The sequence below is a fragment of the Cryptomeria japonica genome, chromosome 8, assembly GCF_030272615.1.
Source record: "Cryptomeria japonica chromosome 8, Sugi_1.0, whole genome shotgun sequence".
Lineage (NCBI taxonomy): Eukaryota > Viridiplantae > Streptophyta > Pinopsida > Cupressales > Cupressaceae > Cryptomeria > Cryptomeria japonica.
In genome coordinates, this window is record NC_081412.1 from 398723775 (window position 1) to 398750910 (window position 27136).

The 27136-nt window shown below is 36.2% G+C and overlaps 1 protein-coding gene across 1 annotated transcript in view; it reads left to right on the top strand.

Moving 5' to 3' along the window:
• Positions 1-27136, top strand: part of LOC131079441 (uncharacterized) — a 408813-nt gene that overhangs the window by 330384 nt on the left and 51293 nt on the right. Inside the window, exons 13-15 of the mRNA XM_058017395.2 lie at positions 8911-9021; positions 9117-9167; positions 9294-9431. Of these exons, the coding sequence (XP_057873378.2) occupies positions 8911-9021; positions 9117-9167; positions 9294-9431 (300 nt within the window). The remainder of the gene's footprint in view (positions 1-8910; positions 9022-9116; positions 9168-9293; positions 9432-27136) is intronic.

Consider the following 27136-nt stretch of genomic DNA (forward strand, 5'->3'; position numbering starts at 1 on the left):
TCACCAATTATAATAACCATTCTTCTTATTCTTTTTCCTCTGTCATATTAATCATATTGAATTAACAATATGTTGGTTGAAAAATTTGTACACCTGGGGGATGTGCAAAATTGTGGTTTCAGCCACAGTGTGTGAGTATGATACTCTCCTAATTTAGGGAAGGCTCCCCTTATCTACAAACTAAACTAATCTAATATGAGTGGGACAACAGTCTTTCTTCTTCTTTTAAGAAAAACTATACTCTTTTCTCTTCACAAAAAAGTAATAGCAATTGGAAATAAATAACAACAAATACAGAAATGAGACTTTTTGTAGAATTTTTGGAACATAAAGGGAAGCAAAGTTTCCATGAAAGCACAAAAACCTCCATCACTTCCCCAGGACGGGAAAACAGAAAAAAAGCTCAAAGTCTTCAACTATCTATTCTCCTATCAACCTTTTTAGATGATTTTCTGCTAACTAAGCACAGTATATAGCAGCTCAAAGTCTAACTACATGATGCACTTCACCTTACATGCACAAGTCTTTAAAATAGAAGCAGCACAAAGTCTACAAGCTATTTTCCCACTTGAGTTTTTCACACCAGGTTCAAATATGATAAGCAACTCAAAGTCTACAAGACCAAATCTGAAAACCAAACATATAACTCTAAATACAATTAGCAGCTCAAAGTCTGCAAGATTGAATTTAAATCCCTCTTGAACAATAGAGCAAAACTCACAATCAACTCCAGAAAATGTCGTCACATAACAACTTGAATTGGCACAAAGTCTCAACACAACTTGCCTCTTTTATTGAAAGCAATCTAATTTACATCTAAGCTCAAAGTCTTAGAGTGCACATACAAACTGGCTGAATTTTGTTGTATTGGTAAAAGATATCAATTACAATAGCCCCCCTCAAGTATTATAGGAGAGGATCCTTGAAAAAAAGGTGGGAGGATCCTAACTAACTTGAGAAATTCTCTCAACCACCATGACTTATTCCAACTACAGTCCTAATCTAACTCAACTTGTAGCTGCCTTACATATAATTACATTTTTACAAAAGTGCAAGTGAAAGTGACACTTGCAATTACAAATTTGACATTACATGTAATTTGTCAAAACAAAATTATAAATGCATAATTGAGATTATTCTGTGTCCGAAGACATGACTCTAACTACATCATTCTTTGTCTGTGATGATCTTCATGCTGCTTTAGGATGCTAGAACTTGAAGTATTCTGGATTGGTGAAGACATCTTGAACCGGAAATGGGAATTTGCATCCTTAATGATCTTTGTGTCCTTGGCCAACGAACTTCAACCTTATCTTTTTGCTTGGGGTAGTACTAGCTTTTCAGGAGGGAAGTCTTTTGCAAGGCTGAAGTAAGAAACCTATCTCTATCTTGAAAGCATTCTATGCTCTTAACCATGAATTGTTGTTGTATCTCTTCTTTGTAGCATTCCCCAATCTTGGAATCTGCTTGCAAAATAAGGCCCATGCCTTAATTTATTGACTTGGTAGGTCATGTGTGCAAACAAGAATGACATGGGAAGGGATAAATTGATGCAAAAAAGGGCTCACAAGTGAATTTTGGGTTCTGGGAACTGCATTACATGTGCGGAAAAACAAGAGCATTAACTTGTAATTGCGGAGAACAAACATGCAACTTCATATGTGTAATGGATAATTACAAGTTTTCACTTGTAATTGGACCTTTGAAACTCATTTTCAAGTGTTTTTTGAGTGCATTTTGGACCAATTTCGGGTTTTAAAATTCCAACTGCAAGTGAAGGCACAACTGCAATCGGGTTTTAAAATTCCAACTGCAAGTGAAGGCACAACTGCAATCGGGTTTTAAAATTCCGATTGCAAGTAGACTTTTAAGTGGGAAAAATGAATGAAAGTGAAATGAATGGATGAAATTGGGTTTTGACATGAGGGGAAAATGGAAAGAATGATACCAACCGGTAATGGCAAACTTGGAAAATGGGAAAAACTCTTGTTTGCAATCAGATTTATAAAACTCGAAATCGAATGAATGGGAAAAATCTAAAAAGGGGGAAAATCATGCAAATTTACAAATTGCATTAAGAGAACTTATCCATTTGGGAAGATCACTTAGAAACCCGAATCCTTGCTTGGTCAAAGGCCCTAGACCAAAAAAATGAGCTTGGGAAGAACTGAAATGCTCCATAAATAGACATGCTGAAAACCCTTGACAGCCAAAAACGGATTTTGATTCATCATCCTCCTTCAAAAACGACATCCAAAGAGGAAGAAAATCGTGTCAATACGCCCAACAAACCACGTATGGAAGCAAGGAAACCAAAAACGCCTACATTAATGCTGTAAATATGGATTGATAGGGTGCCAAAAACATGGCCAAAAGGGCCACGACTTGCTGTTTCAAAATGCCTAAGAAAGGGCAAAAACGTGGCAAGAAAATCACCAAAAATGAAAGCAAAAACTCCCATGCCTCTTTCCCTCAACACTTGGCACCATCAAATCCGGATTCAAAGCAAAAGAAATGGATTCAAATTCGAACTTCTTGGGAAAAACTCAGGTCGGGTTCTTGGAGAGAAGGAACGAGTTTAAAATGCTTGCAAAAGACATGTAATCGGGTTTTAAAAACCCTTTTACAAATTTTAATTGTTTCACTTTTTCAACTCCTAAGGCAAGTTCAGGTTTTAGGGAAGAAATGACAAAAAGAAAGAGCAAAACTACTTAAAAAAAGGGAAATGAAATCCCCATTACAAGTTTAAAAAAAAACACAACTTAAAAGAAATAAAAACTTAAAAACTTGTAATAGGGAAATAAAATTCTCATTACAAGTAAAAATAAAACATAAAAGATTTCAAAAACTCAAAAAGACTTGTAATAGGGAAATAAAATTCTCATTACAACTAAAAGCAACACATAAAAACTTGTAATAGGGAAATAAAATCCCTATTACAACTTAAAATCACTTAAGTAGGAACTTTTAAAAGAAATTACAAGTTCTTTTTAAACTTATAATTTTAAATTCACTTCCAATTTGTCCAAAAAATTCCTACAATGACTTAAAAGACATAAAAAGCAAGGGGGAAATAAAAAGTAAGTTACAAGTGACAAGTTTTAAATAAAGTGCACTTCTAATTGTTTTAAAATTTCCCTACAACACTAAAACAAGAAAAAATTAAAACTTGCAATCAGGAAGAAAAACCCCGAAATTTAAGAAAAAACATAGCAAACAAACTTGAAATGTGGTGAAATTTGAAACGTGAATTGAGGATGGACCGACGATCAGTGCAATTCATCAAGGGGCAATTTTTTTGCCTTGGGAAGCGTGCCTTAAGAGTAAAATCTTCAACCTATAGTGACTGCTCTAAAACCCGAAATTGCACAAAAAGCTAGGAAAAAGAAGAACAAAACTCACCAAAATTTGGACAATGATGGCAAAGACACCCCTAATGATTTGACACTAACAAATGTGAGTTTTGCACCTTGTAAAAAGTGCCTTGGAGACAAAAATGACACATTTTGAGCAAAATATTTGTAAAGATTGTCACATTTTTGAAAATTCAAAAATGAGGACAACACAATATTATATTATATTCACAAGATCATATTATATTATATTGACATCATTATATTGTATGCTATGAACAATATTATATCATATTAACAACATCCTATTGTATTAACAATATTATATTATATTAATAGCAGCCTATTGTATTAACAGCAATCTTATATCCGTACTTATTTTTCAGGTAGTGATGACTGCTGCCACCTTTTTTTTTGTCTTCCATTATTTTCTTGTTTTTTCTTATTCCCTTATCTCCGTGCCTTAATAATTTTTCCTCCCTTTATCTCCCAAAATGGCTTCTTCTTATATCTTGTTTCATTGAGAGACATACCCTTTCCATCGTGGCTGTTTGGCCTTTCATTTATAACTGCCCTTTCATCTAGCATTAATCACGTCTGCACCTTTTGATTTATTCGTTCTTACCAACCATTTATTTAAAGTCATTTTTTCGTTAAGGAAGTTGCACCCTTTCAAGTAATGGTAAATCGCATCAAATAGTAAATATAAACAAGCCTGTCTATATTAACAAATCTGACTTTATGCAATTGAATTGTCTCTTTACCATGAATAAGGTATCCACAACGATCACCTTTATCGTTGTATACTGATATTCTTTTATAATTATTAATAACTGTTGTCATGTATTAATGAAATCGCAAACTTTATATTTTTTATAATCATAATCATTGTTGTTTTTAATATCATTTCTGGTCTTAGTAAATTAATTAATAATAGTTTCAGATATTAATAAATAAATGAATATTAATTAATTAATAATATTAAATAAACGTTCATTAATTAATTAATAATAATTGTTACACTTATTTCAAATTTAAATTAAATATATTAAATTAATAAATAAACATTCATTAATTAACAATAATTTAATTGCTACATTTAGGTTATATTCATTGATAAGCAAAAAAATATGATTCTCAAGGACAAGGCATGACACACATGCTCTCCCTCATTGCAACTCTTTCCTTCCATGTATCTAGTTTAATTTGTGATGCCAACCCTAAACATAAAGTGCTGTACCAAATTTTAACTTGACTATCCCATTCAATTTTTTCTCTTTGTTTTGGCACATCACAGGCCTACTTAATTATGGCACTCCACATGGATTCATATATGCCATTAAATAAAAAATTTGAGCATTTTGAGAGCCTCACAAATTTCAACGATCACAATATTTATTCTATTTTTGTATACAACACAAGGATATGATGGAACGTAGATAAAATCAATATCATCTTTATTTCTTTCATTTTTCATTTATAATGACAAGGGAATGACCTCAAACTTACTTTGCTGTTGTCTTATTTGTAAAAGAAGAATTTTTAGGAGAATTAATAATATTTTTAGGAATGAGTTTACTATTTTAATTTGGAATTTCCAACCTATAAATCCTATTATGTACCTGAAAGCTAAGTTGCTAGTAGGGTATGGCAACGGGTTTGGGTTTAGGATTCGTGTATGCCAAGGTGGAATTTTTTTTCTTGGGTATAGGTATGGCATTATATATATATATGATCCTTGCTTTGTTTGTAAAAGAAGAATTTTTATGACTGGAAGTGCTATTTTCATTTAAATTTTCAACCTAGAAATCAAATAATGTACTTGATAGCTAAGTTGCTAGTATGGGTATGGGAACATATTGGGTTTAGGATTCATGTATGCTAGTACAACAATTTTCAACCTAGAAATAAAATAATGTACTTGATAGCTAAGTTGCTAGTATGTGTATGGGAACATATTGGGTTTAGGATTCATTTATGCTATTACAACAATTTTTTTCTTGGGTACAAATATGGTTGTATAATTTATATACATACAAAAAAAAAGAAACACTAGTAACTACAAAAATATAGAATCCTTGTTTTGTTTGTAAAAGAAGAATTTCTAGGATAAAATCATCGATATTTCAGGATTTAATCGCAATATAGGAATGGAAGTGCTATTTTCATTTAGGCTTTGCAATGTAGAAATCAAATTATGTACCTAAAAGTAAAATTGCCACTATGGATATGGGAACATGTATGGGTTTAGGATTTGTGTATACTAGTACAAAAAAAAAAATTCTTAGGTACAAACACAATTGTATATATATAAAAAATAAAATTATTAACAGTAGTGACTTAAAAGAATTGGAAATACATTTCATACTTCATTCAATGTTTTATCACATGGTTGAAAAACCCTGCAGATACTTGCAAGACTCATGAGTACTTGTAGGTCGGAAACCCCAATGATTTAATCGCTCCATTACTTGGCAGTGTGTTTTGTAGAAAAATTGTGGGGATTATTACTCAAAAAATTACAAAAATGTGCACTTTTTTGCCATGTAACTCATGGAAAACTTGTTTAGTGTTAGCATATAATCATTAATGTTCCACCAAGTTTCCAAACGGGGGGATGTGGGGACTGGGGGACCAAGGACTTAAGTTTGGGGACGATGGGGGGATAGGGGCAGGGGGTAGCGGGGGACGGTGTTGATGGCTCCTCTGGCTCTACATCCCATTGTGTTGCTGAACTCTCTTTGTACACAAGTGTCTTGCGGTCAATGAGATCCAAATCACTATGTACAACCACAAGCTTCTTTTCTCTCCTAGAGGTAAGTCTATTCCTCTTAAGAGAGTGGATGAATCTATAAGCAGACTAGTCCCTCTTAGCAGCTGAAGAACTAGAAACTTGAGATAGAAAACGAATGGCTAGAGTGTTAGTCAAATATTTTTGCCCATGACAAGTCCACCACAAAATTGGGTCCTTTTGTGCCATAGTTCTTATATCCATCTTAGCTGCGTCAGAATAACCCCTAAGAGTGGCAAATTTGGTCCACTAAGTGTGAATCATGCTAGCATTATTAGGATCATACATCTTATCAATGCACCTAAAGAACCCTACCTTCACCTCATCATCCTGAATTGGTGTAATTCTACTAGGCCTAGCCTTGTACCATTTAGAATGCAATGCATAGGCAGCCATATGCAAGGGAGTGTTGAACTTGCCCCATCTCCACTGAATGATTGGCCAAAAACCAATTGTGAGAAAAAAAGAGTATTTGAGAGGGTTTTGTAAAGGGTAGAGAGCATGGATAGGGCCCACATCGCATTAGGGTTCGACCCTAGCGCAAAAAACAAGAAAAAAAAAATTATTTTTTTAAATGCTTTTTTGTGGCGTCCCAAGACGAGAGACTTCCACATGTCCCGGAGACTCCCAAGGGACACCTGGGCATCCTCGAAGTATTCCGGAGATATCTAGGCGTCCCCGGCATCTTTGGACAGGAGGTGGCAATGTTGGAACTACAAAGGGACACCTCATCCCCATCTTCGCATCACAGAGACATCCTCGTCTTGGAAACATGGGGGTTTGGTGGGGGAAATGCATTTTTCGTGGTTCATTGATAATCGATTTATTTTGGAATTATGATTTTTTTGAGGGTTTTTTACTGTTTTCAGTTGCAAAAATTGAAGGCACAAATGAGGACGACTGCTGCAAATAATCAGAATTATTTTGTGTTACTAGTGTGCCCTAGTAAGGGGAAAAATCGCTACAAAAAATATTGAGCATTTAAATATGTGATTATTAGTTTTATTATAGCAGTGATCTTATTTTAAATATGCGATTAATATTATTCTTTACTTTTTCAATTAATGGGTGGTTGAGATTTTCTTATATTAAATTCTATCTATTCTTCAATCTTAACTATTGGCAAAATAAATTGATTTTATCACATTTAGATTATATGTACCCATGAATTTCGATTATTTTTAATATTTTGATATTTTATATCTATGTTTGGATGTGGGCCACCACCGTGATAAATTCTCAATATTATTGACCAACAACTAGACGCGGTATCAACTTCACCAAATCATATAAAAAAAGGTGATTTTCTAGAAACCTTGAGTTATGAATTAGTAATTTAGTAGCAAATAAACTGGTTAATTGTAAATTAATAAACCCAAATTCAGTATATATGTGTGTTTTTGAAGAGTATTAGAAAAACTATGTATTTTCAAAAGTTCGATAAATTTACCAAGTTATTACCAGGATTTTACCCTAGACCTGAGTTTTTTAAATTTTTGGGTCTGCTGAGTTATTACCAAGTCTGATTTTTTCAACTATGTTTTATATGACTATGGAGATAATGGCCATCGATGCTCTGATAGGTAACCTATGAGCCTCTCTTTTGTCAACAAATCCAAGTACTCTTTCAATCCCTGCTTTCTTGGCTTTCACAAGTATCACACAAAATATGGTAAGAAGAGTCTTCACACCTGCAGATCTTTTCAACCTTCGCTGCAGATTTTGCACTGCTACTTTCATTCGAATTTGTATAGTCACTACCCTCCCACAAAACTTATAAACCAAGAAAACATTGTCTCTTTCATCTTGTCCCAATCCCTGCTATTCTTATCTTCCAGCACAACAAACTCGCCCCACCAATCAGAATCCTCAACATAGAAACCCCAATTCTTTTTTGGTAATCCCTTTGGCCACCTGTAATGTTACTTTGGCTAGACTTGGTTTTAAGATGGATGAAAGAAGCTGGCATCCCTCTTTTTCAGTAGCTGTTTCACTTTCCATTGTTACTAACCCACATTAATTGGCAGAAAGAACACCAGAATCTCCTTCAAATGCATGAGTTAGCAATGGAGTTTCTCAACCTTTTAGGGTTCAATTATCAGCATAGTCTAAGACTCTAAACAGAGAGGAAGCGATAGGTGTTTTTCTCACCAAGGAAAAGAATAAAGAAAATCTTGCTGTAACTATTTAGTAAATTTCAACCTAGCTGCTCCCAAAAGTCAACAAATGACATACAGCTTAGTTTTGCATCGCAGCCACCTGTCATATACACAAGGATCCAATTGTGAAAATTTGTTGCAGTGCCAAATCACTATGAAGAGGAAACTGGAGCCATACCCTTCCTTCTGGAGAAGGCCCAAAATCAGTCTTTGATGAAACAGCACTAATGGTTTTTGTTTAATTGCTGTTATATCTGCTCACTTCACTCCCATATGAATAGATTTTCAGTTTTTCTAATTCTCTCTTGGTGAGTTTTCTTTGAGTAGTTGTACTATTTTATACAGTTGTTTTCTGTACCATCCTACCATCGTTTTATGGCCACTATGGCTTGAACAAAGTTCTGTTCTGTTATAATACACTTCATAGATATGCACATTTCTCTTTGTTAAAAAATGTATGCTATTTGTCCACTTTATGCAAATCCCAATTTCATCATGAACATTTGATTATCAAAACAAGTAATGGTGCTTGAGCAATTTTATTTATCGTGTATTCCTTTCACCTTTGTATGAACTATGAGCTATATCTATTTTAAAATTTTTGCAGGTTAGTATAGGTCATCAATACCATTTTCATTTGGAAACACAAAGGTCCTTATGTATACCTGGTGAGGAGGGTTGTATGACTGTTTACTCATCAACTCAGAACCCTTCACAGGTGAGACCAAGTATTTCTCTATAATTCTAAATGTTTTCTTCTTTGAAATGCTTTAGTTTGTGTACTTACAATGTCTGGATGTTACATGATGATAGGTTCAACAATGTGTTGCAGTAGCCTTGAACAGGCCGCAACACAAAGTAAATGTAAGATTCCGGGTCTTTCTCTTGTGGTACAGACCATGCTTGTGGTTCATCCAAAATTTGATACCTTATTACACAAACAGAATAAAGCATTGCTAAGCATTCTGCTTTATTTTTTATTTGTAAAAGGTAAATGTAGCACGTGTTGGAGGTGCTTATGGTGCCAAGTTAAATAGAACGCCCCCAGTCGCAATGGCATGTGCAATGGCTGCTGATAAACTTCAAAAACCTGTTCGTCTCTTGCTTGATCTAAATACAAATATGCAGGTACAGCTTCTTCCTTTGTTCATTTTTAAACAAACACATTACAAAAAATTTTCATTTTTAAACAAACACATTACAAAAATTAACAGAACATTTAATGTTATAGAACCTGTGAAGCTGTGAAGCTATGCGATGTGAAAGGATACTATTAAGCTAAAAAGACCATTTGATAGAAGAAACAGGGGAAATGCATTAGTTCCATCCACTTTCCATATAAGCTGAAAGAACCATTTGATTGCTATGACACTTTAAATTCAAGTTAATAGGGCCATTTGACGTATGAAACTGATGGACACTAGCTGGCTGTCATTCCATCCAGTTGCCAAATATTTTCCTATTCCAAGCCATGGACGATTGGGTCTGCTACCCTATAGAAGGATCTCTTTTTGTCATTCCTTGCTCTATCACTCTTTTCCTCTGCCTCATACAGAGAAGTTTCTTTGAATCATGAGTGGATACAATTATTGTCTCATAACCTATTAGTAGGTCTTGTGGTTCAAACATAATAAGCTCTAATGATTTAGAAATTAAATCTATTTCCAATGGACATATTCACATTTGATCATTATGAATGTCTTGTGGATAATTCTTCCTTCAGGCCCAGACAAACATATGCACATTCTGCTTTATTTTTTTTACTTCTTGTATCCATCCTTTTGCTGGTTTGGTGTCTTTTTTGTCTGAACCATTACACTTTCCTATACATAATCTGACAATTTCAATGGTTACACTGGGATCATCAATGTAAATTGATGAAGCATCTAAACTGATTCTATGCATCAGTATTGTATGATATTTGTATGCAGGACAGCAATGCAACAATCATAAATATATATCACGAAATTTTAGCACAATTTCATAGTTATAAAAGCTATTATTTTGATTCATACTTGTTTATAAAATGTTAGAAATGTCCACATATTGATGTCTTTAAAGGTTTCCTTCCAGAGAAGCGTAGTGTTCGAGTCTCTTAAAGGTTGTGGTGGTTGTCTTGGTAGTATCTTCCTCTAGTTTGATGGGCCTGACAAGCCTTTTCATCTTCTAGCATACTGACAACTTCTCCTTTGCTACTACCTGATTGTTTGTATACAAATTAACTTCAAGTTAGTATAGTTGATTTGGAAGTCTAATATTATTATTTTTAGGAAAAAGAGTGCAATTTTTGACCCAAAATTGCCACTTAGTACCCTATCTATTTTAATCAGATCTTTTATCCCCTCCACTACCCAAGTTTCTCTCACCCTAGTCATCAAGCTTCCTCCCTTCAACATTTCTACCACTATTGGTTTAACCAGCTTCTTGCTTGACAATCTTCCTACTATCGAAATGGCCCTTCCAACATTCTCAATCTTTTCTTGAATAATTTTTCCAGTATCCTACCATCAGTTAGCCCCTTTTGGACACTTGTAACTACTTTTCCATTGAGATATTTCTCTATGCTTGAATTCACATTCACACTGTCTTCTGATCGTGTCATCCTAATATATTGGATACTCTGCCTTTTCATTGAGTTTGAGTGCTATCACACCTGTTGTATCATGTCTTCTCTTTCTGCTATTCTTTTAGATCTTTGGAAATTAACTGGCCTAGTGGGTCTTCTCAAATTAGAAATAGGTTGATTCTTGTATGCTCAGAGCTAGTAAACTTTTTAATTCTCTCAATTTCAATACGAATTCCCCCTCTTTTGATCTTCTTCTTTCTTTAGTCTATAATCGTAGTTCTTGAGATGGCACTCTCCCTTTCTTTCAATATAAAAGCAAAAATCAGCAGTACGAGCAACATGCTGATCAAAAGCAGAGGGAGATACATTTTGAGGTTGGAGACCTTGTATTGGCTCACCTTCAGAGGGAGAGATTTCCAAAGGGGGAGTACAATAAACTGAAAATGAAAAAGGTTGGTCCTTGTAAAGTTCTCAGAATGTTTTCAGATAATGCATATGAAATTGCTCTACCATCGAACCTTGGCATCTCTCCCATTTTTAATGTCGTAGATTTGTATCCTTATAAGGGAGCTATTGAGGATGTTACAACAGAGATAGAGCTGTCAAAAACTGGAAACCAGCAAGGGACTTCATCTCTGCAAGACATAGAGTACATTCTGGATACATAGCTGTGGAAGAAAACCCGAAGGCATGAATACTTTAGATATCTGGTGAAGTGGAAAAATCATCCAGTAGAAGATGCTTCTTGGTTCACTGAATCTGAACTCAATTAGTTGCATTATTCTATTGCAGAACTCATGGGCACGAGCTCATGATCATTTTTCTGCCTAGGAGGTCTGATGCAGGGGCATTTCCTTCCCATTCCTTGTTTTGTGTCCCTTCTTACAATTTTGTTTTTTTGTTGAGTTTGTTCTCTATAGGTTAGTTTTGGTTTTGAACTTCTTGTTGAAGGGCTTTTTGTCTAATTGGCGACAGGAAGATGGGAAGCAACAACTCGATAATTACGACAACCCCGTTCGCAGTTTGGCGTTAATACAACTGATTGTCCGCCTATTTAAAGGGGGATTGCTAGTGTATTCGGGTTGGTTAGTCTCCACGGAAGAAGAGCAGAGAAATAGACAAGAGAAGGCTGTAAGTGAAGAAGCCGATCATAATTGGTCAATCGGGCCTGTAAGAAAGAAGGTCGTAGACAACTATAGGATGTATAATGATTGAAATGTTAGACAGTCCGATTCCAGTAGAAGTTGAATCACAGTGTAATGATTGGTGAATTATGTTTGGTGCAGATTCTCTTGTTGAAGTTCTTTGAAGTTTGTGTGAATTGAAACCTGTTCCTGTAACCCAAGTCACAAGGTTCGAGTTCGAGTTCGAGTTCGGCAGCTATGGAGTTCGGATGAAGTTCGGCAAGGGCAAAAAGTTCAGAAAAAAAATTCGGCACCAAATTCGCCTTATATAATTTATTTTTTTAAATTAGTAATATATCAAACAAATTATCAATATACTTAAGACTGCAGAATAGATTCAAATTCATTATAGAAAGATGCAACATTCTTAATATAAACCATAGGAAACATGTGATATCATGATTGTCAAGTTTTTTTTTATCAAAAAGATACAATCAAACGTTGAGACTTTAGAACTTCAAAAAAGCTACAAGCCTACAAGTCATCAAGACTGCGAATATGTTTTTAGTCAAAAAGGTATAATCAAAATTCAAGACTATAGAGCTTCAAAAAAGCTCCAGGTCGTCAAGAGCACATGGCTAAGTTGCTGCTGTAGCATCATCATCATCATCAGTATCACTGCTCAATTCATCATCCACAAAGTCATCCTCAAGCTCATCTGCAACTCCAGTTACCATGCCTTCTGAAATTCGTTGTTGTGAAGAAGATGTGGAGTCATTTGCTGATCATTCATGAACAATTTTAAATTGCTCTGAATGTAGACAAGATCTCCCAACTTTCCGGACAGCAACTTGTTCCTCTTTTTGGAATGGATGTGGTCAAAGCAACTCCAGTTCCTCTCACAAGCTGATGAACTAGCTCCCTGACTCAATATTCGAATGGCAAAGCGTTGTAGTTCAGGATTTTGTGCTCCATAGCTCATCCACCATCTATAGCCAGGTACCTCATCTTGTGTCATATCATCTCAAGCTGCTTCTATTCCAAACAACCCTTCTGCTCTCTTGTATTTCCAATTTTGGTCTCAAATTAGACCTGCAATTGTTCTATATTGTTCAAACCTGCTAATGGCTTCATAAAACCCTGGCATGATTTCAGGATCAGCTTGTCTATCAATATGAAATAACTTAGGCTCCAAATAGCATGCTGCTGCATGCAAAGGTGTGTGCATCATCTTCCATCTGGAATCAACTGTCTCCCAAATCTCCATGTACTCTGCTTCTACATTATTTAGTGCTCGCTGAATAGATTCCTTACAACGGTCCATGCTTTCATAAAGCATGCCAAGGCAAGGAGTGTCACTATCCACCATACGAAGAACATCATCAATTGGTCCACATATATTCAAAACTTTTGCTCCACTCCCCCAAAAGTTTCTGCTCAAAATGATTTGCTCTATGTTCTTCCCCTTAGCACTTTTAGAAAGTGCTGAACTTTCCCACTCATTGGAACAAACAACCAATCTCAAAGCTGCTTTCTCTTCAATCACTCTTTTCAAAGTGATATAAAATGAAGCAAACCATGTGTCACAAGGCCTCAACAACTCCCTAGATGCATGTTGTCTGTATAGACTCAATGTGAGACGGTGGTTTCTAATGAAATTTGCTACTGCTCTTCCTCTATGGATTGCTTCATGTATCCATGGGAATTTTGCCAAGTCATGAAGTAGCAAATCTAGACAATGGGTTGCACATGGGCTCCAATATATCTGTGGGTACTTCTCTACAATCAGCTTCCCAGTACCCACACAATTCACTGCACTATCAGTAACCACCTGAACCACATTTTCCACCCCTACTTCAAGAATGGCTTCATCTAGTATCTGAAAAATATATTCTGAAGTTTTCTTCTAGTTCATGGTGTCAATCACTTTCAAGAAGACAACACCTTCAGGGCAAGCTACTAAAACATTAATCAATGGCCTTTGACATATATCTGACCATCCATCACTCAATATGGTGCAACCTGTTACTTTCCAAGAAGCTTTGACCTCAGCTAACTTTTCTGTCACTCTATCTTTTGACCTCTCTAAAAGAGTTGTTCTGAAAGCCTCTGAAGTTGGAGGTGTGTAGCCTTTGCCAAACTCTGCAACTTTCTGAATTGCATTACGAAAATGTGGATTTCTTGCCACGTTGAATGGAATGGCACTTGTATAAAACAAATCAGCCAATGCATCATCCACTTGTTGTTTCTCTACCGGTTTCCAAAAGTTTTTCAATGTTCCACTTCCTCCTGATGCACATGAGGCCTTGGGTAAACTGGAAGAGGCATTGGGTAAACTGGAAGAGGAAGAGATAGATGTGAACCTGGACACATCCTCTTGAATTCTTTGTTTTTCTTGTGTCATCTTGAGCATTCCTACAATCGAAGAGGACTGTTCTCTTTCTAAACCAGCTCTCATTTCTGCAGTCACTTTTGGACATGCAGTAACACCTCCTCCTGCACCCCCATTAATTCCAAGTAAGTGGTCTCTTACCCTTGTTAAACTTCCTTTGAAAGGTTTCTTACATTCCTTACAAAAGAGCTCATTACCATCATGTGTCACATATTTCCATACTAGAGAATCTGATTTTTTTAGGAGGCATTTTGTTACAATCTGTAATGTTTCAAAAGAAAAACAATAGTTAGTATTTAAATTATTTACATTCTATTTAAAAAACATCAAAACTAAATATATGAAATTTTTACTTTTGACTCTAAAAAGGAAAAGTAATATTAAATTATATTTCAATAAGCATAAAACAAAAATATATCAATTTTTATTATTAAATCTGACTATATCTTCTAAAACATGTTTTACCTTTTTATGTAAAACATAAAACATAAAATATAAAACATATAAAATATAAAAACATCTATTTAAAATATAAATTAGAAAACATAAAATTTATCTAAAATACAAATTATTATAAAATATAAAAATAAAATATAAAATTTATCTTAATATCTAATAAAACATAAAAATATAAAAACATTTATATAAAAGATTGGAGAATATCTTAATATAAATATAAAATATAAAAACATTTAAATCTAAATATAGAATATCTTAATATAATAATATCTAATAAATTATTATAAAATATAAAAAAAAATGTGGGAAGAAATAATGGCCTACTTGAACATGCAGGCCCGAATGGCGCCAACACACATAGGCACGAATAGGGCGCGAAGGGAGATCACACAGGGCGTGAACACGCACAGGCACGAACACGGATGTACTTCACAGGCATGACGCACAGGAATGAACACGGCGCAAGCGGAAAAACAAATAGAAAACCCTACTCCGCGAACTAATTATTTTTCACACAAAATCGGCATCATATTTATTAAAAAAAAATGATGTAAACCCTAAAAAGCGCCTGCAAAAAAATGCTTTGAAAACCGAGACAGTGACATGGAAACCCTACGAATTTTAGGCATATTTTTACAATTTTTTTGCAGTGTTTATGGGTTCGCCGAATCCCGAACTCTGTGACTTAGCCTGTAACAACTGAAGTATAATTGTTGTTTATTCAAACATTGGTTATATGTCCAAAACTTCCCATCATTATTGCTTTTGTTATTTGATTGAAGTTCCTATTTGTTATATGTATTTTGGTGATCAACAAGGCGTGCCATCATAGTGGTATCAGATTCTAAAAGAGATTGGGCTTAAGTTGAGTGGATAGAATGCCTCCAAGGAGAATGGGCAGAGGAGGAGCCTGAGGAAGAGGCAGAAGAGAATATGGTGAAAGAGTTCCCGAGATGTTGCAGCATTTGATTGCAAAAATGGATGCCTTAGAAAGGGTCCAAAGAAGAGGAACCCCTGATGAGGGTGTGAGCAATGATGAAGAGGAAGAACAAGTACAGGAAGATAATGAGGAAGAACATGAAGAACTTGAAAGATTTGAGGAAAGGTTATTGAGGACTATATTGAATGTGGGTTCCAAATCCAAGATTGTGATGTCCCCTTCTTAGATTACTATTACTGATAAGTTTGCCTGGCAGAAATTATAAGGAGACAGGTCAGAAACTAGGACATACAATTGGGAATTAGGTTAATGGAACAACTGAATTTAATTATTCATCATAAAAGACTATATTTGTATTAATTAACACAACGGAAGTCGTACGAAAGTATCCACAAAATACATCGATTACAAATACAAGAAACAGAAATAATATTGAACAATTGCCATTCCAGAATTAGTAAACATCAGTTTATTGTTCATACTCAATTCACTTTAACGCATTGAGAATTGAGTGGGGTAATCACATAGATTCAGTCTCCTAATTATTCTCCCAAACAGATTTATACTTTATCTTATAAATGACCTGCATCTTTCCAAAGGACGATGGATGGTAATGGTGGTTCATCATGCCAGACCCAAACCCAGGAGCGGTCACTTGCCCTCTTGGCCTACTGGTTCATCTTCACACAGTAGGTGGGCTATTTAGGTGGGCAATCGACCCCACTACAGATCCCCCTCCTCTCAAAGAGCAGCCATATAATGATAAGTTATTACATATGATGTTATTGTGTTCTTTGTTTAGACTTTATCATTACCTTATTTATTATACTGGTGCAAGTTGTAAAAGATGCTTATTTTTAGTCTTTTAATCAGAATTATAAGATCTGTTAGAATCGCTTAAAGTTCACCGTGATGGAGTATATTTTATACAGTTTGGAAATTGGTTTAAACAGCGACAGAAATATCATTCTATAGACGTATTTGTAGGGCTACGATTTTAACGTACCAATAATTTCATATCCTTTAGAATCTGAGTATGATGGCATACCTGGCAGTCGGTCTCCTGGCTGTAGTCGATTCCCTTTCCATATATTCCTCCGTGATCCCTTGTCCCCCTTTGATGTGTTTGTCTTATAGTATGTGGCGGGTCAAACTGAGGGTCACGTCTCTTTTTAGAAGAGACGTGATTACTTTATAGTTCGCTGCCCTTTTGTTTGTATTTGTTTGGGTCGTGTCTCTCTTCAGACGCAGACCCAGTGCATTTATTTAATATTATATTTATTACACATCCTATGCAATATTTACATTAATAATTATAGGTATGTTAAGTATATTAATTAAGTATATTAATTTTAAATTCAACAATAATTGTTAATGATCAACGCAATACTTATGATTTCATATTAATTAATATTCACTAATTAATCTAACACAATAAGGTTTGAACTGTTTTCTGAGTAGCGACATAAGTATTAAATGAATATCAGAAATTTAAATACATATATGCAAACATATTATGTACAATTAGCATAGGGACATGACAAAGATAAAGGTTCCTACTTATTCGGGAAGCTTTAGTGGTCAAAATCTAATTGACTAGATCAATGATTTAGACAAGTGTTTTGAGTATGAGGGAGTGGTAGAGGAAAGGAGAGTTAAATTTGCTTGCACCAGATTGAAAGGCCACGCTGCTATGTGGTGGGACTTTGTCCAAACAGAGAGGAGGAAAAATAAAGACAAGATAAATTCTTGGGATCGGATGGTTGCAAAGTTGAAGGCTAAGTTCCTTCCAAGTGACTATCAAACTAATCTCTTCAAGAGATTGCAGAACTTAAAACAAAAAGAAACGTCTGTGAAGGAGTATACGGAGGAATTCTATAATCCGGTGATTAGATCAGGGCATAGTGAGGAGGACTTAGAGAAAGTGGTAAGATACATGAATGGGCTGAAGTATATGCTACAAGATGAATTAAGTCTTGTGTCCCGTAGAAGTCTGGAAGAGGCCTATCAACTGGCTATTAAGGCAAAAAGAGAAGCTACAGAGGAAGCAAAGTCAGCAAGAGAAGAAGAGGGGAAGAGGTTTTAGAGGAACAGGACAACAAACTAGTAGAGGTGTCATAACCCCTCTTTGGACATTGGATTAAATAAATACGATAATTAAAACATTTATTAATTAACATTTAATAATATTAAAAAATCGTCTCATTTATGAGACTTCACGATTTTCCTCTAATATATGATTATTAATATTTATTATTTGTTATGACTATTATTTATTATTATTGTTTTATTTTAATGTAACGTTCATATTTCAATTAGTAATATTATATTAACTATTAAAGAAATTTTACCATAAAATACTATATATTACACTTATCATATAACGTGCTATTTAATAAATATAAAATATAACATAAATTGTCAAAATACATGTCCCCAAGAAATTGTCAACTAGAAACAGATATGTGAATTAGAAGGAATCATTGACTAAAGAATGTATAAGGAAGAGGCTGAAGTCTCACAGCCATGAGAAGCAATATATAATTATTTCATCCCATATGATCGATGCTCTACCTCAAGGAAGGACGGAACTATCTAGTGAAGAGCAAACAATTCCCGTAATACATCATTGATCGCATACATGATGAATTGTCTAAGGAACGTGGCTGAGACTAGGAATAAGAAGTATGAGAGGGCAACACATAATACTAAGTCTTCTACGATAGCGGTTAAGGAAGAATTCGTATCATGAAGAATTCAGAATCCTTATCGACATGACAGCGCTTGTGATGATTAAGATCAATGGACATGATACACACCAACCATGTTCAATGAAGGAAAGGACCGACTAATCAATAAATAGTCAAACCAAAAGGAACACGGGAGAATCATCCATGAGTAATTATCGAACAAACAAATGAAACATAATATTTTTATCGCCTCCAAGGGAAGACTATAAAATAATGCTAACTGATCCTTGATTGGTTATTTGATCTGAGATGCGATCAGCATAATATAGTTAAAAGGTGTGATTGTCTTAAGCAAGAGTACAAGAACCTACTAATGCATGCGATTAATAATTATGAAAGGAGACGATCAACAAGAGACACGAGATGTGCCTCATCCTTGTGATTTTCCATACCCAACTCAAAGTATAAAAAAGCAGTCATAATCTTTCAAGAGGGGATGGTGGAATTTAGCTATTGTTTGTGGATCCAGTTGAACTCTCTCTAAAAGCTTTTACCGGAGTCAAGATAACTTCTGCATAAGGAGATCAGATTTGTATCAGAAGGAACACACAGTTCAGTATATAAAATCAGTCGGTTGAAACAATACCATTTTGTGTATTTCCAAGGAGTACTGCACCCCTCTAATCAGTTCCTACATTGCTCTTTGAATAACGTTATTAATGCTCATTACTTATCTTTGATAATCCATATCAATTGCAAAGGAAAGTCATATTCTCAGGTCAAGTCTTATTAGATAATTGTACCTACTCCATAGTAATCAGACAAAGGGACATTACAAATCAGTAACATCAGAAGTGTTATTAAGTTACAAGCAGTAACATCTTTGTTATTGGTGATATGCATAGGGATGAGCTGAGTGTGTATGCTTAATTTATGGAACCTGATAATGTTCTTATACATAATTAATAGTAATATTAATATGGACTGCAATATGTATGACAGTCATACTTAATTTCGTATATATTCATAATACATAAAAAATTAGTATTCTTATAGTCTAAATCATGTTATTATTGTTAGCATTTAAGAAGATGGGAATGAGATGTTCCAAAGAGGGGCAGTCTAAATCCAAACAATAGGTAAGTCCCAAGATAGGGTGGGAATCAGCGACCCATAAGCTTCGAGGGTATAGACCCAAGATAGGTAAGGGCTTGGATCTGTAAACTGTGAGGGAACCTATTGTATTTGGTCTCTAAGCGCTTTGGTAACATAAATAGACCCTTCTCCCTTAAAACTGAAGTAGTAGCAAGGTCTGATATCTATATTAAAAACTATGAATAATGAAATTAATCATCTAATGAGGAAAATAAATAAGAACTTGTTAATAACTAATTGAAGAATATCAATCAACTTTAGTATGTTGAAATAGATTAAGTAGGGGACATTACAAGAGGACAGCAACCTCATCAAGGAGAAGAGGCTGGAAGTTCTAGTGGAACAGCCAACAATGATAAAGGAGGTTACCAAAACAAAGGTGGAAGATCCTATGGTAGAGGTGGTTCTCAAGCTACAGGTAGAGGGTTTACTAGAAAGTGTTTTAAGTGCAACCAATATGGACACAAAAGTTGGGAATGCTCTGAATCATCTCAAGGAGAGCATTCAAAGTTTGAGAGAAGTGATCAAATAGTCCATGCTGACCAAAAGAGTGTAAGATCACCTATTCACCACAAGGAGGAACCCAAATCAGGAGAATCATTGTTTCTAAAGAGGGTCTTGTTGAAGCCCCAAAAAGAAAGTCAAGAACCAATCCAAAGGAGAGCCTTGTTCAAAACTAAATGTAAGTCCAAAGGTAAATGTTGCAAATTAATCATTGATAGTGGTAGTATAGACAATATTGTTGCAATAGAGATGGTAGATAAGTTAGGCCTTACAAGGATCAAGCATTCATCTCCTTATGAGGTATCATGGTTACAAAAAGGACATCAATTGTTAGTAAATGGGCAGGCCTATGTTAATTTTCAGATTGGAAGTTATAAAGATAATGTGTTATGTGATGTGATGCCCATGGATGTTTGCCATGTATTGCTTGGAAGGCCGTGACAATTTGACAGGAAGGCAGTGCATAACGGAAGGGAGAACACATATACCATAGAGAAGGATGGAGTTATGCATACCTTGATGCCTCTCCAAGGGTAAGAAGAGGACAACAACAGTATGGTAATGTTGGTAAGTGGTAAGGAATTCATACATGATATGAAGAATGAGGAAGTAGGAGTTGCTTTGGTTCTTAAACCTAGGCATGTGTTTATTTCTACAAAACTGGATGATTTGCCTTCTGAAGTGCAAGGTATTTTAAATGAATATTTAGATATTGTTGCATCTAATTTGCCTAGTGAGTTGCCACCTATGAGGAGCATTAGGCACCACATGGATTTGATTCCAAGAGCTACCCTCCCAACAAGGCAGCCTATAGGTCGACGCCCATGGAAAATGAAGAGATAAGGAAGCAGGTGGAGGATCTTTTAAAGAAGGGTTTGATAAGGGAAAGTCTCAGCCCCTTGTGCTGTTCCCACAGTACTTGTACCAAAGAAAGGAGGGGAATGGCATATGTGCATTGATTGAAGGGGTATTAATAAAATGGCTATAAGATATAGGTTTCACATATTTAGAATTGAAGACTTAATGGACTGTTTAAGTGGCTCCATGTACTTTTCTAAGATAGACGTGAAAAGTGGCTGCCACCAAATAAGAATCAAACCAGGGTATTGTTGACGTGTATTTTATACACCATCATACACAGAATAAAATACCAATAGGCATCTTATCCTCTCTTGAGAAAAAGCCTCTAACTGCTGAAGATTCGCATAAAGGATCAGTTAGGAAGACTCCAAGGTTCTGGTTAGTAGGGTCTCTACGTGTGGACAAGCTTCCAGCGGTATGATGTGATTTGCTGTTTCCTTCAAGGGGTCTTACACATTCCGAAAGCTAAAGATTTGCTAAACTAAGAAACTATTCAAAAATAACAAAAGAGTAGGGTTTGAAAGAGGTCTAATCTAATCTAACCCTAAGAATGACTTCGTGTAGTCATGACTTGGCAAGATTCAACCAACTTCAATTTTGCCATAAGATAACAACTCAATTGAAATTGATGCGATCTTCTAAGGTAACAAAATGATATTCAATACATCAAAGATCAAAGATACTACCACGAAGGTACATATCTAAGGTACAATAATGATTGAAGATTAAGGGATTCAAGGTATTCTCCAGTCGACCACGCAAGGCGTTCCTACAATCAGCAAGAAGCTAGTGGTTTGGATTAGGAATCCTACCAAAGATCAAGTCTCACACTATGTCCTTCAAATTAACACACTACTTTGATTGAGCATGATTCAAGTAAATTTAACAACCATGAAGATAACCAAGAAAGTTGCAACAAAACACCATAACTTCAATATTTCATTAATTTCCAAGTCATCATATACAACAATTGCTTGAATTCCTCTCTTCAAAACTCAATCTTGCTACAAAATAAAATTGCTTCTAACTTCTAATCTCTTAGCTATCTCTCTTCTCTATTACAAAAAAAAAAAAAAACAACCTCATTTCAAATGAAATGAAAGTGAGGGTATAAATAGCATCCTCAATTACAATGAAAGGTCTAGATTGAAAGTAGATCAACGGTCAAGATCATGACACCTAAACCCTAATTAGGGTTTGTTACAAATGGCCTCCTTTTTACTGAACAATATTAAATGCATAGCCAAATATTAAATTTGGCACAAAAACCTAGGAGACATAAACCAATGACAAATAAGATGCCATGTCATCTATAACAACCTTTCATCTAGAATCTTATTCCCTTTCCAATGTTCTTTTTTGGCATATGCAATGAATCTTGTCACGATTCCTTCAATTTCTGCAATTGGAATCTCGGGAAGATTCTTCATACTCTCTTCCAAGTGGATGACCTGATCGAATGCATCTAGAAGAGCTGCGTCCCAAGTAGATTCAAGTTCCTTTGTTCTTTCAATCAGGAGCATGGTGGCAAACATCTGATCATATTGCTCATCTGTAACATTAGCGTCCTTGCAAAAGATGACCTTGATTCTATCCTCTAATTCCTGCATATCCACATCTGTCTCGACCTCGATCCTTCTGCCAAAAATGGTATGAAGTACCTCAAATACCCTGTCCTGGATCGGATTGATCACCTCCTCAACTTGGCTACATCTAGTACTGATGTCCTCGAAGAAAACATTCTTCATATGGAGTAAGGTTGACCACTGAAGCAAACTGTGAGGTCCTCCATCTATGATCTTCTCTTGTGCTAAGACCTTCCTTGATGTATGTCTAATTACTTTCAAGACAGGAATGATAACATCTTTGGTATGAGCAAATGCGGCTACTGTTATCATCAAATTGTGGATTATCTCAAGAACCTGGATAGCTTGATGAATAATCTTCATCATTCTTGTTATAAATTCTATGGCCACTGTATGAGATCTATCCATCCAATTACTTGTACGTTGGACCATGTTCCTGAATCTTTCTGCCTCATTGATTGATTGAAGTGGAAGTGCTTGCACTGGTGACCTAGCTAGATCCTGACGTCCCAAAGGTTCATTGATGTGACTGAAATATGTCCTCCATGCACCGACCTCTCTCTCAAGCTTTCTATTCTTCTCCATTTCTTCTCTAAGCTTGTCTTTTAATGCTTCAAATGAGTCGGTAGCATCATCCAACGTCTGCTCTGCTGTGGATGGTCCTAGCTCAAAAGTCTGTATATCATATTCCTCTGCTAGGATCTCACCTTCATATTTGTCTACTGCCGGTGTAGCTATCTGCAATTTCCTGGATCGAGTCTCATCTCGAATCATCTTGGACATCCTGGTAGCCTTTCTCTTCTCTGTTACTTCGTGAGAACGTCCAACAAGGCTCTCTAAATCAATTGCATTGTCCTCGTCCTCTACTACGATCACCTTGGTTAATCTTTCCTTCAACCAATCTGGGATAGCTGATCTTGTTTCTTGAACTTGTATTTCTTTATGCACTACTTCCTCTTGTCTGGGAGGAGATGTCATTTCGTTGTCCTCTTTATCTTCATCTAACTCATAATCTTAGAGAGATCCATCTGGTGACCCTTGCTGTGCCTGTCTTTCTTCCTGCCTGTCGTTCTGTACCATCGACTCCATGGATTCTTCCACTTGAAGTGTCCTCTTCTCTGGTCTAGAAGATGTGCCGGATGAACGATCTCGGTTGGCCTCTTGTTTCTTCTTGGAAGATTCTCTCTTTCCAGGTCTTTCTTTCCTCTTCGAACCTCTTGGATGGAGATTGCCCTCACTGGCACATCGAAGGTTACCTTCACCTGAATTTCTAGGATTAGGATTGCCTTCACTCACACTAGCTCCACCTTCGGCTGGTTTCTCTTCCAAAGTGAAAGTCATAGCTATGCCTTGTTCTCTCAAATCCTGATGCTGTACGTCAACCCATCTGCGAGTACAAGACAAAACTGGAGCCATTAAAGCATCTAAATCCACGACCTCGGGCTCATTCCAATCCAACCTTATTGTTTTGCTTTCTCGATCATAGGATGACTGGATATGCCTACCACTGTCCTGAGCTTGGTCGGCCACTCTATAAATCCTGCATTTCCTGATGAAATCCAAAGGCAATCTAGAATGCATTTTCCGTTTTACTTCGAGATCATCTAAGAGATTCATCATAAAATCTTCTATTTGGTACTCATGCTTAAACTTCCTACCGATTGTTTCCTCTAAATGTCCATGTGGATCAAAGCTTTCTCTCAAAGCAAAGGTTGAAAAAGAATACAAGGCTAACTCCTTCTCTGCGTCATCCATAGCTAAAGCATTAGGACATACCTCAACTGAATTACCCAAAATGATAGGTACTGGAACTCCATTCTGATGTCTGTGTCTGAATGCCTTCGCATATGCTGCCAACTGCCTTGTTACTTCAAGTAACACAATTCTGTCTGTCGGATATCTCGGCAACATGTATGGAGGTAAAGGACATCCATGCACTCTAATATAAGTGAATTTCGGAAACTGAATAAACCAAGCACCGTACCTCTTCACCAATTCCTGTGCATTTTGAGATAATCTGTTGTGAATCCCACCTTGCAATGTCCTTGTGATGTTCATCGTGAAGGTATCATTAACTAGCTTGTAGTTGCTTCCTGGCGGATGATGCAAGTAGGCATAGGAATCACAAGCTCTGACCTCACCGGGTCCTCTTCCAATCACCCCTCTGTGAGGTAGTCCTGCGTACTCAAAACTCCTAATCAAGGCATAGATGACGTATGAACTCATGTGGAAGGACTTAGTAGCCTTGAGTCTCCTCAACTGTACGTCTAAGCAATGGCTAATCATCCTAGCCCAATGTATCGTACCTTTTCCCTGAACAATCACCTGGATGAAGTAGAACATCCACTTCTCAAAATAGAAGGCGTGAGGGGCTCCTATAACTCGGTTGAGCATTGTAATCAAATCTCTGTACTCCTCCTGGAAATCAATCCTGTGTGGTGTGTTCGGTACCTTGCTTAGACGGGGACGGCTCTTGAGTAACCAGTTCTTGTTGATAATGCTTAGACAAGCATCTGGATCATCTTCGTACATTGACCTGGCTCCTTCTATGCTCTTGTATATCATGTCCCTGTGCTCTGGAAGATGGAAAGCTTCACTTATAGCTTCCTCTGAAAGGTACGCCAAAGTGTTTCCCTCATTGGACACGATCGTTCTGGACTGTGGATCATAGTGGCGAGCACACTCGATCATCAACTCATGGCACTGAACGGCTGGAGGAAAGCCGGCCGCCTTAATGATGCCACTCTCGATTATTCTCCAGGCGACAGGTGATGGCTTGCCAATGTAAGGGACCTCTCGAAACTTCTTCATGCTAAAGTTACCCAAGTTAGTATCTCCAATGTTGCTCCACTTCGACACGATCTTAGTCTCCATTTCTTCGGTCTTCTGATCTTCTTTCATGAGAGCTGAACGACTGGTGGATGCTCCCGCCTTAGGGGTTGCCATACCTACACAACATTTCATAATGAGAAACTAGATTTTGCAATATATAACATAGATTAGAGAATATTTTTAGGAAACTTCATGATAAGTCCTTGAGTTATCATTTCCTAAAAAACGATCGAGCTAGGAATTCAAAATTTCAAAAAAATTCAAAATTTAAGCTATGACGATCTAAAACTTAAAACACTAAAACCAAATCGCCATACCTCAACTTGAGAACTAACTCTAGAATGCAAAAGAATAAAATCGCCTAGGCGAAATTGACGTTAGATCTCTCTTCAACGTGATTTCTTCTTTAAAATATCAACTTCGCCACCTTTGATATGTCCTTGATGTGATCTTCAAAGCAACGTTCCTCTTGTCAATTTCACCACCCTTCAAGTCTTTGACGTACTCTTTAACGCCTTGGCAAATTCGCACAATTTAAACTTCAAGTTCGCACCTCCTTGGATGATATTTGCGCCTTCCTTTGGATATGAATTCGTACCTCCTAACTTGAAATGAAATTCGCACTTGAACTCAATTTCGCACTTCTCCCTTTGTCTTCCAAATCGCATGCAAGAGATGATAAATGATGATGAGAAAATGAAGATTTTCACCCTCCTTTTATAGCGCTTACCTCTCACCTCCATATAGGCCGACTTTCATAATATTAGGTAATTAAAACGATTTTTTAATAAATAACAAGGCCGACTCTCACAAACCAAGCACTCCTTTTGATTTTTTTTTTATTAAATTAATAATTAATTATTAAATGCCTTCGTTTTTAATTTAACAATTTCGATTTTTATAAAGGCAAAATAATTAATAAATATTAAGCGCAAATTTTAAATGCCATTTTAATTAGATTTTCAAACTTATCGAATTTTAGCATTTAAATAAATTCAAAAATGTGTGCTTGAGCGCCAAAATTTGAAAATGAAATATACAAACCTCATCGCCCTGGTCCCTGACTGAGGGACAGGAGCGATCCATCAATTGGGTCATGATCCTTGCATTTTTGACGTCCAAAGTCTTGATCCTCACGTTGAATTTGCTATTTTTGTTGGGTCCTTCGAGCTTGATTGCCTTGCTTTGTGCGAACTAGTGCCTTTGGATGTAATATCGCCCTGGTCCCTTGGAGAGGGACAGGAGCGATCTTAATGTTTTCATTTGAAATTCTCCATTCTTGATATCGACTCCCCTTTATTACCTTTCAAACAACGCTTTGAACCCTTTGCAACTTTCTTCGAAGGAAAATAAATGCTTTGGCAAATATCGCCCTGGTCCCTTGGAGAGGGACAGGAGCGATCCTAGTGTTTTCTCCTTGATCTTGCATCTTTGATCTCAAATTTCCATCACGAGGCGAATAATAACCTTGTTTCTTTACTCCATGCTTGTATCACTTGACTTTTATGAGGCATTTAGACGTTGGAAGGATCATCGCCCTTGTCCCTTGGAGAGGGACAGGAGCGATCTTGAAGCTCTAGCCAAAATGCGTTATTTTTTAACCTTGGTTCCTCGTTCATTGCCTCTTAAAGGGCGTCCTTGATCTTGTATAAACTTGCCTTGACATGCATTTGAAGGAAAATGAAGGATCCTATGCAAATCGCTCCGGTCCCTTGGAGAGGGAC